The sequence below is a fragment of the Halichoerus grypus genome, chromosome 4 (genome assembly GCF_964656455.1).
Source record: "Halichoerus grypus chromosome 4, mHalGry1.hap1.1, whole genome shotgun sequence".
Classification (NCBI taxonomy): Eukaryota; Metazoa; Chordata; class Mammalia; order Carnivora; family Phocidae; genus Halichoerus; species Halichoerus grypus.
The window spans coordinates 4,001,493-4,016,274 of NC_135715.1; the positions used below are offsets into that span (position 1 = coordinate 4,001,493).

A 14,782-nucleotide genomic window follows, 5' to 3' on the forward strand; every position below is an offset into this window, starting at 1 on the left:
TTCATCCAGCACCATGTATCTCTCACGTACGTGGCCTCCACCTCCACTTGCAGCCTCTAACACAGAGGTCCCTCTCCTGGTTTTCTTCTCCCCGGCCCTGCACCCAGCCTAGTGCCGTCGACACAGAAGGCCCGTCCCAGACTGAAAGTCAGTCATATTCGTTAATGACCCCCACGCTATGATACCCACAGGGGGCGATACTTCATCATTCCAAAGCCCTTCTTGAGCCATTACAGGGAGGGCAAGGTCAGAGGGGGAAACGAAGCAGAGCAGAAATGCTGCGTGATGTTTCTCACCATGTAAACACGGCCAGGTGTCCGTGACCCGACAGCAGGAGCCCAGGCCCCGTGTGAAATGGCTGGAACCACAGTGGCACGACCTTCTCACCTAGGGCTCTGGCCGTAACCGTTTTGTCAGTCTTCCAAGGCCTGCGTTATTAGGACCACTCCAGAGGTATAAGTCAATCATTTCACTTGAGGAGCGTCTTAGAGCTGAGCATCACGGTACAATTCGTTTGCTGAAATCCAGTCGGTAGTAGCTAGAAAAACCCCTCAACTGAGCGCATCTCATTTAGAAAGAGCCAGATGTATAGACATCCATCTACACCCTCAGAGCTCTCTTTAGTTCAACTCATTCCACCTCACTCCTGGAGGAAATAAAACTGATAACTACGTTCCATTGTAAATAACAGCTCTCTTAAATTACAAACTACTCGTCATTGTTAAGTGTGAGAAACTGGAAACAGCTTAAGTTACCCAAAAGTATTACAGCATCTAAACTCTGGAACACCATGCAGCCACTAAATATGTGTTTGGACAAAATATTTAAAAACACAGAATAATTTTGTGACATTTAAGAGACAATATGTGGGGCGCCTAGGTGGCTCAGTGGGGTGAGTGTCTGGCTCTTGATTTCAGCTCAGGTTGTGATCTCAGGGTCCTGGGACTGAGTCCCACGTTCGGCTCTGCGCTCAGTGCAGAGTCTGCTTGAGATTCCCCCTCTCCCTCTCCCTCTGCTTGCACTCTCTCCCCCTCTCTCTCTCAAATAAAAAAAAATCTCTAAAAATAAAAAAAACTAAATGAAACAGTGTGTATATAACACAAATCTAAGTATTATGTGTGTGTTACACTCACCCACACAATGAGAACCAAAAGGACATTTATTAAATGTTAATACTGACTTTCTCTGACCAGTGGGATTATGGGTGACTTTTATGTTCTTTTGGGTTTTCTATATTTCCCAATGCTTCTAAAACAAATGTGAATTGGTCCTATAATTAGAAAAACAAAATGTCTTACTAAAAGGATATTCAGAAATCAAATCTAAATGCTTTACAGTATTAATGCAAATTATTAAATTTTTAATTGTCTTAAATATAGATGAAAATGTTATTTATCATGAAAAGCACTTTTGAAGAGGCAGTATTATTTACTAAAAATGGAAGCTTAAATAAATGAACTTAGGAAGCCTAAGGAAGTTGTCCTTAGACCCTGGACATGGAAATGTGTGTTTCTCAAACTTAACAAGCCTGAGAAAAACCTCAGGTGCTCATGTTTCTGTCAGATGCCTATGAAAGGTGTGTAACGTATTTCTCCATTCTTCAAAGGATTTTACGTCAAGTTATAGATTTATCATGAAGCACACATTATTGCCTGTTTTCTGAAATCACTTTTATGGTCTTAATCACTGTGAATATTGAGCGAGAATTTTCACCATAAGTCAGGATGAATTTTCACCATAGATTTTAGTCATGGGGAGGGTCAGGTAATGATAGGTTTACAAAAACACAACATAAGAACAATAACAAAAGTCAAACTCATAGAAACAGACAGTAGAAAGGTAGTTACCAAGGGCTGGGGTGGGGGAGATGGGGAGCCACTGGTCAGTTGCAGATGGATAGGCTCTGAGGATCAAATGTACTGTATGGTGACGGTAAGTAATAATACTGTTTTGTACACTTGAGTTTCACTAAGACAGTGGATCTTAAGCATTCTTACCACAACAAAATAAGAATTACTGATCACTACGTGATGTGGTGGATGTGTTAATAACCCAACTATGGTCACCATTTCACAAAGTACGCGTATATCAAATCATCATGCTGTACACTTAATATACAATCTTATTTGCCAAGTGTACCTCAATAAAGCAAAGAGGCTCCTAAGTTTAATGGCCATGAACAGGGCTTAGAAGGCAGAGCAGCTTCTTTCAAATTCTTACTCTGATGAGCCCCCAAAATACAACCTTGAGCAAAAAAACCTGGCTGTTGGCCCAATTTCCTTCATTGACCCACTTGCCTTTAGATCTAGTGAGACAAATGAAGTAGGATAAACAACGAAATCCATCACAGCGATGTCAAAAGTGTTCTCGGCAAGGCCATGCTGGGGTCCCTGCGTGGACAGCAGGCAGCCTGGCCACATGGAGGCGTGGCTGGGAGGCAGTAAGTGGGTCCGCAAAAGCATGCTGCTCTTCAGAGAAGCCTGACTATAAAAATGAGAGGGACACCGTGGTGACAATTATAGGAAAGATGTTTAATCGGGCTTTTCCTTAGTTTTTTAATTACTGGAAGATACTGCGACATAACTATGAATTTAAAGGAGGAGCCCAGTGGAAAGACCATGGAAACGGGAGATGGAAAAGTGACGGAGAAATCCTTCGACAGGTGGCAGTTAGTAGAGTCTAGAGAGGATGGAGGAGAATTTAGCTTCAGGAGGGAAACAAATACATTTTCAGGATGGAACAAAGGCTGTGAATAAATAGGAAAAAAATTAACAGTTTGTTGTTGATTTTGTCTGTTAGGTGGAAGCCGAAGGCACTCAAGCCTGGAAACTTACTTTGTCAGTGAAGCTGAAGGCAAGAGAAACTGCTAAGGGAGATTTAATATTGCGTGTGGGGTCATTTACATAAAAAGTTGATAATGACGCCAGGCCCTCTGCCACAGATCTTACTGGAAAATCAGACTTACCTTGAACCATCTGGATGTATAGCTCATTTTCTAGGGAGGATATCACCTTCTTAAATAGCAGGCTACCCCATGTCCTAATATTTAACCCAAGAATGGTCTAAGCAATGAATAAGCACCATTTGGGAACGAGTTACTTTTGATCTATCAATTTATGCCACCTAACACAAAGTAAGCAATATGTTTTTGAAATATCATTTACTATCTCAGTTATGACAGAGTTGTTGGTTTCTGGCAGTTACCTGCAACACCCATTAAAATGATCTGGTTCCACACTACCCATTAGACATGGTCCATGACACACTCTATCCAACAGGCACAAAAATTATGAACATCAGATGTTCGCACGCAAAAGGCCAAGGATTGAGAAAACATTCAGTGCAATTTCCACTAATCATTCCATTGTTACTGAAGTGAAACAATGATAAAGATATTGCTGAGCCTCACTTAGTAAATGACTATCCATCTGCTAATATTTTCCCTACGCTTTCTGATTTCAAGGAGTAAAAATACCTTGAAAGGTCTCCTGGTAGTATGTAACAGAATTAATTCACTGTTTTATAAATAAAACTAATTAAAATGACATTTTATCCTTCTGTTGTCCATTACTCATTTCTTGCAATCATGTTTAATAGCTACCCTTTACGGAGTAATGTTTATTAAATAATTCCAGGATATGTGGAATATTATATCCTCCCAAGTTTTTCAATAGGAAAGACAAAAAGTCCAAGATGATTTATCAGTAACTCAGGTATATTATTTTCTCAAGTAGAAGCATCCTACAGTCTTTTACTCTATTATTTTCCTTTCAAAACAATTAACACCAAATTAAAGGGATGTATTTCCAATGGTTCCAAATGCAATGGACTGTTAAAACGTGCAGATGTGGCCCGGCTTTGGAACTTCTCACAGGGCAGAGTAAGTAGCACCTGTGGCCACACTGCAAAATCGGACGTGAAAATTCAGAAAACTGAAATAAATGCAAATCTTTTACTCAAAGTCATATGAGAAAAGAAGGGAGAACTGAGCAAGCTTCCTCAGAGATTGTTCCCTGGGCAGTCAGTCCCAAGGCACGAGACAGCAAAGACAAGCCTACTGTCCCTCCCTCCACAGGCAAGGGATTGAGCAAATTCTGAGCATATTCCATAAGTACTTCTTCAAGGTATATATGCAGTGATACAACAGGCTAGAAATATACATACATAAACATGCTGAAATAAATATGAAATCAAGATTTTCTAGAGAAGACGACCTGACATGATTTGAGTTAATCATTTATCAGCCTTTGTGATATATTCCTGAGTAATAGAAAAGCTTCTTAAAATCTGGGAAATAGCCAATTACCTTGAAATTAAAAAAAAAAAATCACGATATAATTCTGAGTTATAGAACATTAGCGTTTGAATATGGAGCAAGTTAGAAAATATTTTTAAAATTAGATAATGTAGAATGAAAAATCAAAATGTACATATGTGAGATGCTCAACAATCAATAAAATAAAGTAAGGAAAAGAAAATTCTCAGTGGACAAACTGTGTAATTACAATGTATATTCCACATAATTAAATACATGTGTAATTATATATAAATATAAAAAATTATAGTGCACTAAAATTTTATTTTGGGGGGAGCCAAAACATTTAGATTTGACTTGTTATTCTATTATGGAAACTCTCTGATAACTGATTTCTTATTATAAAAAAATAAGGATTATATATTAAGTATACTGCTCACATCATAGGAATGCTCTGTAAAACTTGCAGGAAACTCCAAAACCCTATCCAGCTGCGTACTGGAAATTATAAAAATACTGAGACTTCCTTTGTATAAATTTTGAAAACTTCTTGCAGAAATTCATCATTTTTTGATCCACCCAATTCCTAAAATATACTGGGTTTAGATGATTTCTATTTCATACTTAAAATTCTAAGAAAGTGTCCATTGTTTTGCTTAGTGATAAACAGAGGGATCCTCATCATTCACAGGCTCCACCTTTGCGAATTTTTCTGTTGGCAGAATTTTTCTGTAATACCACAAGGAATCCTTGGGCTCCACTTCCGCGGTCATTCGCACACTTGAGCGGAGTGGGGAAAATTCTTGTCAACCAGTGCACACATTTGCAACAGAGATCCCACAAGCCAATGCCGGGCCTTCTTGTTTCACCGTCATAGTGCAAAGTCTTCGTTGTGGTCTATTTAGTGCTGTGTTTTTCACATGTTCATTCTGCCCTGGACTTTATAAATTATCCGGTCCTAGTATAAGACTGATATTTTATATGTATAGGCTACATGAGTGTCAAAAGCATATTAGCTAAATTAGTTTAAAAAAAAGAACCTAAGCATGTATTGCATGGAGCACTGGGTGTTATTCGAAAACAATGAATCATGGAACACTACATCAAAAACCAATGATGTTCTGGGGCGCCTGGGTGGCTCAGTCGGTTAAGCGTCTGCTTTTGTCTCAGGTCGTGATCCCACGGTCCTGGGATTGAGCCCCACAGGAGGCTCCCTGCTCTGCGGGGAGCCTGCTTCTCCCTCTGCCTCTGCCTATCTCTCTCTCTGTATCTCATGGATAAATAAATAAAATCTTTAAAAAAAAAAAAAAACTAATGATGTTCTGTATGGAGACTAACATAACATAATAAAATTAAATTAAATTAAAAAAATAAAATAGAATTTTCAAAAACAAAAAAAAATAAAAGTAATTATTCTATTCTTGCTTAATCTACTAATCACATTTCTCAGTGGTGCCCTTATTTGGCTTGCTCTTGTTTTTGTCATACTCTATAATGTAAAATGTCTTTTTGTTCACTGTGTAGCACCTAGAACATAGTGGTTATTCAACAAATATTCAAATGAACGAATAAGCTGTAATTTCCTCAAGGGCAGGAATTATGTTAAAAATAGTAATCAATAAACATTAATTAAATGATCAGTAAATCACTGCAGAACATAACTGTCAGAAATACAACTTTGTACCTGATGTGAGAAAAGGGTCACTGCACAACCATGACCATGTTAATCTGGAAACTATAGATTTAACTCTATGATCACACATGAAATAAAACCACCTTCTCTTTCTCAGTTTTGTCTGCCAAAGAAAAGCAACATAATCAGACGATGAGATGTGCATGTTTTCTAAAAATCCTGCATAATTTCTTAAAATCTTTGTTAGAGATAAACTCACCGGGAAAAAATCCCAAATCTCAATTCCAAAATAATTAAAGTATGTTGTGAGGATCAATGTCAGGGTCTAAACTATAATTGAAAACCACAGCAACAAATAACTCTAGTGAGTTTTATACTTAAAGTTTTCATTTTCTTGTAAAGAAATGTTGTAGACACTGCTTTACTAGATGTGAGCAAGAGAGTAAGATTCAATAGATGCCATATCTCATTACTGTATGCCTAGTTGGCTAAAAATTAAGAAAATGGATTGAAAGAAACACCATGTATGAAACCATTTTAGTTAGGACTCACTTGCAAAGTACTAAGGCACATAATTTCCCAGAAAAAAAACCAGGGGAGTAGAGCTTCACATGACATCTGCACAATTTGTTTTATGAACTCTGTGACCCAAAACCTTAGTCTCTAATTATCTTGTAACTCCAGGAAAATAAAGGATGACATACATACACATTTTTTTTATCAACCAAAGTATTACATATTGTGAAATATTAATAGTTAAATATATAGCCTTTTATATGCTGTCAAATCTTCAAATGGTAATAAACTAAATTGCTTTACTTACTAGTACAAGCAGCAGGACAATATCAGGGTTATCACAAGCACAGGCGATGTGCATTGGTGTCCAAAAGTCTTCATCCTGGTGGTTGACATTGACCCCTCTGTCAATCAGGATCTCGGCAATGAAGGCATTATCATACCGAGCGCACTGAAAGAAAGAACGAAAAAATAAAAAGGAATGTATTTCAAACTATGATAAGGTTTATTGCAAATGTCCAGGGATAAAAATTTCAGTGCCAATTTAGAGATTGAGAGATGGGGCTAACTGTTCTCCAGCTAACCTATAAGCTAAGGGGCATATGGAGGATGGAGGACTCAAGGGGAAATGGCATCCATACACAGTAGAAATAAAAATGAGAAAATAGGGACAGACATTAAGAAGGAGGAAAAAATTTCACTATTTGGGTCCTCCACATTTGTAGATAGGATTACCAGAAAATCTTGGACCATTTACCAGAATTATCTTTCTGAAATACAGATTTGATCATATGATCCTTCTGCTTTAAAATGTACATATTTTGTCATTGAATTTTGTCAAAGAATAAAGTTTCACCACCTTATTGCATCCAAGACCGATAAGACCCTTTGTGGTCCTTCTAAACTCATCCCCCATCATCCAAATGCAGCCTTCAGCTTAGCTGTATAAGACAACTAAAAACTCCATGGTGCCACCTTGGAACAGTTAACTATTGTAATTTCAAAATCTTCTAAAATGAATTTTAATCATTGTATTTTATAGAAATTTCATAGTCTACTAAATCAAACTCTCCAGGGACTTGTTTTGCTCTTACTTTTTATATATTATTTATAGGTAAAATTCATAAAAATATTCAAAGTCAGGGCTGGCTCCGAGGGTGCACAATCTCTGTAGTCATGCTTAGGTGGGTCCTGCACTTGGTTTAAGGCTCTACTGTTGCCATGATGAATTTTCGATGATTACTGAAGTGTCCCACATATTCATTCTGCCCTGGACCTTATAAGTTATCCGGTCCTAGTATCAGACTGATATTTTCTATCTACAGGCTACATGAGTGTCAAATGCATATTACCTAATTAGTTTTAAAAAAAAGACCTATGCTAAATAACCTAACTACCTATTAGCAAAATTTCTGGGTTGAAAGATACACGCTTTCCATGGGATGTGGATGCAGCAGACAGGTTCCCCTCCCAAAAAGCAGTCATCGATGCTGCCACTGGCCGTACCATCATGCCAATGTGTCAACAAGTCACTGCATCAGACAATTAAAAGCAAATCACCCGAGGACTTCCCCTATCGAGTAACAGGGACCAGATTGGCATTCCTGCCCAAATCAATTGAAACGAAAACAAAAACACTCAGACAAAATATAACTTCGGAGAGCTGGGGAGGGAACAAGGCAGTCCTGCTCCTGCTATTGCTCCAGCTCACTGCCTTGAGGGACCTCCCAAGCTGCCGCCGCACAGCGAGGAGAACCCCAGTCACCCTGGGCACTCAAGAGGGGACTGAACTGAAAGTCCAGAGACCAAGCTGGCCAGCATGCACCAGACAGAGTCACAGAGAGGACAGAGCTGCAGAGAGAGAGAGAGGACTTCCAAGATCTGCGGTCGGTCCCCTCATGTACACAGAAAAATCATGATTGGCACACACACACACTCTAGGAATCTACCCAAGGTCAGGAACAGAAGCCCCTGAAAAAGAAGAGGAGTCAGAGCTCATGAATTGCCAGAAATAGTGTCTGTTTCCAGCAACCAGGAAGGAGGCCTTCTAATCAATGCAGCACTGGGTGGAGTACCAGACATGTCTTGCTTCAGTGCGGGGTGGAAGGGGGGGATATGAGCCCTGAGCTGGAAGCTGCTCTACTCCCACCTAGAAATACTAAACTCAAGTTCTGAAAGCCTCAAACCACATAACTTCAATGCCCCCCAAACAGAGCTCAAGATTACTTACAGAAATATAAAAATATTCAGTACCCAACAAAGCAAAATTCACTACGTCTAGCATCCAAGGAAAAATGACCAGATATACAAGACAGCAAGCAAATAGGACCCACAAGGAGGAGAAAGAGTGATCAATGGGAGCCAACTTAGAAGTGATACACTTGTTAGAATGAGCAAACCTGCATGTTTAAAGTGTTACAATAACTACATTCCATATGTTCAAAAAATTGGGCAACTGTTGAACATGGTAAGCAGAGACATGGAAGACAGCAAAGAGACTCAAATTTAACTCCTGGAGATGAGAACTACCTTGGCTGCAATGAAAAATATACCAATGGATGGGATCAACAATGGACTGGCTCTTGCAGAAGATGAGACTGGTGAACCTGAAGACGGTAATGTAGATTACACAAAGTGAGACAGAGCAGAAGAGGACTTTCAATAAGTGAACCGAGCATTGGTGAGCCATGGGCAATCTCCAGACAGTAACCAAACAAACTGATAGCACTGGAAATGGGGACTACACATGGATTGATTTATATTTTTCCTATTATTTAATTTGTATTAAAATTAGTAATTACAAGATAGCCCAATTTTTAAAATTAGGTACAAGATTTGAGCTGATACTTCACCAAAGACAGAAAAAAGAAGACATATGAATTGTGGTTCCCAATCATAATACAGTCATGGAAGAACATTCCTATCTTCTTCTAGTACCTGGTGGTCTCAAGAACGTACGGTCAGCGTGGTGCAAAATCATGGTACAGGTTCCATATGAAGGAAGATAAGCACAGGTTGTCAGTATTGGGATGCATGGAAGCACCTGGGCAATGAACTCGGTGCACATGAACTCGGAAGGATTAGTTTCAGTTTTGAACCATGACCTTTGCCTATGTGATGTACTGCATCATGTGTAACAATAACGAAGACGCTATGACCCAGAGCCCCGTCTACTGTAGCTGCAGGTTCGGGTACAATGACTAATAAGATGAGGATCAGAGTATAAAGGCTCAATAAATAGGTTTTAGAATTGGGGCCTGGATCCAATTTCTTTCAGGAAATTCACATGCAGGTAATGCCTATTCCGCTCTCTTTATCCTTCTGATAACTCACTGCATAATCAACAGTGATGCGACCTCCTCCTTCCCTGTCTGTCAAGATCTCCTCAGCCTGCACCTCAGGAATCCACATTTACAATTCAAAGATACCTACAGTTTGGCTTTTCCATGTCTTTCACCAAAAAAGAGTTAATTAGATACAGTGTGGAAAATGATATCAGCCTCTCTCAAGTAATGTAATTTTTAGATTCACATTTCAGAGGATCATGAATAATAATTTGACAGCAATAAATACCTTCTAATCACACTTGTCTGAAAAGATTACGATGGTTGAACATTCCTGTTACAATGTTCTTACAACATTATTGCTAGATAGTAAACGTCATTTTCACTGGAAAGAATTTTCTCCCAGCTAGCAAATCTTCCTTCCCCATTCAGATTGTTCTTCATCCAACTTCAACCCATTTCTGGCAACAGTTTACAGGAGCAAGAAGGTGGCTGAACTGCCACTCGGTCACCTTCAGAGAGCTCTGACACCACTAGTCATCTCCCCTGGCTCCTCCCGTCACCGTCCTCTGCCTCTCCAAGGTCCAGGCAGGATGGGCTACATAATTTGTGGGACCCAGTGTAAAATGAAAAAGTGGGGCCCCTTATTCAAAAATGACCAAGAATTTGGGGGCACCTGGGTGGCTCCATCAGTTAAGCATCTGACTCTTATTTTAGCTCAGGTCATGATTACAGGATCGTGAGATTGAGCCCCAAGACGGACTCTGTGCTGGGTGTGGAGTCTGCTTAGGATTCTCTCTCCCCCTCTGCCCCTCCCCCCACACCCTCTCTGTCTTCCTCTCTCTCTCTCAAATAAATAAATACATCTTTTAAAAAAATGACTAAGAATTTTAAGATGGTGACAGCAGAGGATGAAACCAAGCAGAGGATGGGTCCTGCAGAGCACAAAGCCTGGAGTGACCACATGGACCATGTGCCTGTGAAGCCTGCCTTGAACTGCCAAACCTCTTAATCAACCAGCCCCCCAGGTCCCTCAAGTCCACACACTGTACTTCCTTCCAGTGAACCTCTGGAACCTTGTCCATTTCAAATAAACCCTCCTTACCTAGGAATGTCCACAGAACCTAAATCTATCTGTCTGGAAATACCATCTCTCCTGAAGCCTCCTCCACTGAATAGGTAAAATTCTTCTCCCATCAGGCCCTGAAAAACCTTGGTTACTTTCTGAGCTTATTGACTCTTTTTTTTTTTAGTAAGCTTTACACCCAACGTGGGGCTTGAACTCATGACCAAGAGATCAAGAGCTCCATGCTCCACCGGTTGAGCCAGCGAGGCGCCCCTGAGCTCATTGATTCTTTTAGAGTCACCATTTGTTCACCTCAGTGTGCTACTTTCTAAGATTCACTCTTCTCCCAAAAGGGTTGCTCTCCCCTTTCATCAAAGTTAGGGACTACAATCACAGTCATCCCCACAGTCTGAGCACAACAGCAATACTGGGTTACCCACCTTCTCTGAAAGCATAAAATGTCTTCCCTCCAAGACCCAGAAACCTCCACCACGTTTTACTTATTTACCACCCCCTGGCTTGCCCCCATGAAGACCGGCTCCCTGTTAAAGTACTAAATCCCCATATCCCAATCCATGATCAAAACATTCCATTCTGCCTCCTAACGCATACTTAGAGAGCGACACCACAAATAGCTCCTTCCTCCAAGACTGTTTATTGAGTTGCCTAGGATTAGTAAGAACGAACACTCTCCACACTAACTCAGCAGTCCACAGCTTCTCAGGGAATGCATTCTTTCACTGTTTGGAATTGTTTCTAAACAAAGGTAACGTCTCTCGATGTACAAACCCAATACAATGCGTAGTATTGATTCAGCTGAAAAGACCCTAAAAACCATAGAAACCAAGTAACAAATACAGACAATTTTAAACTTAAAATGTTCTGTCTTTTCCCTACCTCTTGTCATAAGGGATATTTTATGTATTTTAGTTCTTCTGGTTGGCTAATGAGCATGTCTTGAGCAACCCTGAAATCTATCACTCAGAAAATCAAAAGCTGAATTCCCACATTAAATTCACTGGTTCATACATGACAGTTATCTTTTGCAAGTTTTTTTTTCTTTTTTTAAACGTGGGTTGAACCTGTCACATTAGTTTTCTCAACGTCTATACATTTTCAGGTACACTTCCCTTTTTTCTCCTGTGTTGATTTCAAAGCCACTAGGGCAGAAGAGACTAGCAAAGAGTTACTGGGACAACATCCAGATTGATCCAGATATCAGTTATTGAGTGGGTATCATGTGCTAAGCACAGTTCTGCTATTAAACAAAAAAATTATCTCTGAACTCTCTAGAAGCGGTGGGGAGAGGGGAAGCAATTTGGATTAATCATTGTCCATTTTTCTTGTCCTATATTTATGGGTTCTCAGTGGTTAAAAACTTTTCTACAACCAGAGACAGATGGAGAGAGACAGAGACAGAGATACACAAAGAGAGAGACACACACACACAGATTTGTATCAGTAGGAAAATGAATTTGAATTTGTTGCAATTTTTAAAATTTTTGAAATCTCTCTAGAACTTCCATATGGCCCCTTGTACTGAACATCAATCCCACTAGCCACCTCTTTCAACCAGTGCCTAGATCCGTACAAAATCACTTTCAGCTCTCTGCCATTATATCACACTGAAGGATCGCACTCATTATAATGTCATCTTGAACATACTTCTCATCATTTTTGTTTTTCATGTACAGATGGTCTGCAACTTACAATGGTTCAACTTAAGAGTTTTTGACGTTACGAAGGTGTGAAAGAATTCTGAATTTGGATCATGTCCAGGGCTGGCGACATGCGGTTCAAGCCCCTCTCATGATGCTGGACAGCAGCCGTGGCTCCCAGGCAGCCATGTTGTCATGAGCGAAGACAAGTGATACACTGCCAACCACTCTGTACCCAGGCAACCATTCTGTGGTATCACTTTCAGTAGACAATGCAATAAATTACATGAGATATTCAACACTTCATTAGAAAATGGGCTTTGTGCTCAATGATTTTGCCCAACTGTAGGCTAATGGGCTAGGCTAGGCTAGGCTAGCTACAGTGTTTGGTAGGTTATGTATTAAATGCATTTTTGACCTAACGATACTTTCAACTCACGTGGTTCATCCAGACATAACCCCATCATAAGTCATATAAGATGTGTTTCTTCTCTCTGGCAAATATTTGTCCTACAGATTACCTCTCCATTCATAACCTACCCAGAACCCTCCAAGCTGAATCATAGTTATTATTTCCACCTGCATTCTAAGCATACATATCTTCCAGCCAACTGAACCAAACTCTAATTATAAACCAGGCTATTACTAAAGAGATTCAGATGTACCACTGATGCACATCCAGAAACTTTAAAATCCTAATGGAACTTTTATCCTTTTAAGTGAACGTAAACTCGGCTCCTTCAGCTGCAACATTGGTTTGCCTCACTTTGAATCACCAAGATTTTATTAGGCAACACTCTATTCCAGGCACTGTGCTGGGCAGCGTACAAGTAAAGTTTAACGACACAGTAACTGCCCTTGGGAAACAGACAATCCAGCTGAATGAAATTGAGGGTGTTCAGAGCATTCTAGACTCACAGTGGAGCGTACCTAACAGCCTGATAGAACTGGACACTCCAGTATGGGACACTCTCAGCACAGGTCTTGAAGGATTTGGTGGGGAAGGTAGGGGTTGAGACATTCATAATCCATTAAGTATTCACTGAAGACCTACCATGTGCCCAGTGCTGCGCCAAGCCAGAGAGTTGGTATCATGGACTAGATATTGTCCCCAATCAATAGCCAAATTCAAGAGGGCAATGCAGTCAGAAGAGAAGTATGATAGGAAAGTCCAGTGAGCTACGGGGCCATCTCAGAGAGCACCCCCAAAGTAGGAAACAGCATAACAATCTGGAGGAGGAATGAAAATGGCTCTTTGAGGAATTCTATGTCATTAGGCACCTTTCTGAGAGGGTGAGTTTCAGACTGAGACCTCAGGGAAAACCTTTCTGGGTACGACATCCAGCTTCCCCTAGGAAAGGCTCTGTACCAATGCTCTCAAGCTGGTCGACTGGGATTTTTCTCAGAGGGGCTCAAAGTTCAAAGACATCTGTAAAAAATTCCTCACCCATCTACCTTCACCCTGTCATGAAGGATTCTAATCCTTTATAAGTTGGGTTCTATGGTTGCAGAGATAAAGCAAAACAAAACACAAATCTCAGTGGTAACTTTACTAAGGAATTTAGAATTTGCTCTTGAATGAACCAGTCCTGTGTGATATATTTACTCAAAAATGGAAAATTCACTCCCCTCAGTTCCTGGTAACATTCTGAGAAATGCACTTCTGTCGCCTTCTTACCCCCAAGTCATGCACCCAGGCAGTCCAGATAAAAATATACCCACCACACAGAACAAGGTTAAGATTTTCATTCAAGATTCAGATGGATACTGTACCCATGATCAAAGATCCTGGACATAGGCTTTCCAGTTATGGATGCCATGATTCTCATGGACCAAAGAGATGCTGGATTTTAAAAAGCAAAGTCCAGCCAGAAATTTGAATCTTAATCACATCCTTGGAAAAAAAAATAAAGGAGTCACTATTTCCTGTCCATGGAAACTCTACTTCTTGTTTTCCAGCCCTTTCCAGCATCATCCTCAGACATCAGAATGGTAGGGTTCTCCTGCTCATGGGCATTATCCTTTTGCATCCATCTTGCTCCTTCAATTGCCTCTTCACTTCCTGCTGCACCATACTGTATGGATGTACCCCATTTCTCAACACCCAAGAAGCTCCCAGGAACGGACCCTGGAGAGGGCACATTCTCTTCTGTTAGGATTCATTTTCTCGCCAGTGTTTATTTACCCCCACAGCTTTTCCCCTTTACTTTCTGGAAGAGCAAAGGAGGGGGGTCACACGGTCAATGCCCAGATGCTCTGGACAATGTCCACGTACTTGTTGATCACTGTTGCTCTCTAACACCTAGACCAGTCTTAAAATAAGATCTTTCTTTAGACCTTTCCTGCACAGTCCTAATATTCTGACTCTTC

The 14,782-nt window shown here is 40.2% G+C and overlaps 1 protein-coding gene across 3 annotated transcripts in view; it reads right to left on the reverse strand.

The window, feature by feature from the left end:
• MYO16 (myosin XVI) overlaps window positions 1–14,782 on the reverse strand; it is a 574,226-nt gene that overhangs the window by 373,092 nt on the left and 186,352 nt on the right. For all 3 annotated transcript variants that reach the window (XM_078070087.1, XM_078070086.1, XM_078070088.1), the window contains exon 4: window positions 6,712–6,855. In XM_078070087.1, coding sequence (XP_077926213.1) covers window positions 6,712–6,855 — 144 coding nt within the window. The remainder of the gene's footprint in view (window positions 1–6,711; window positions 6,856–14,782) is intronic.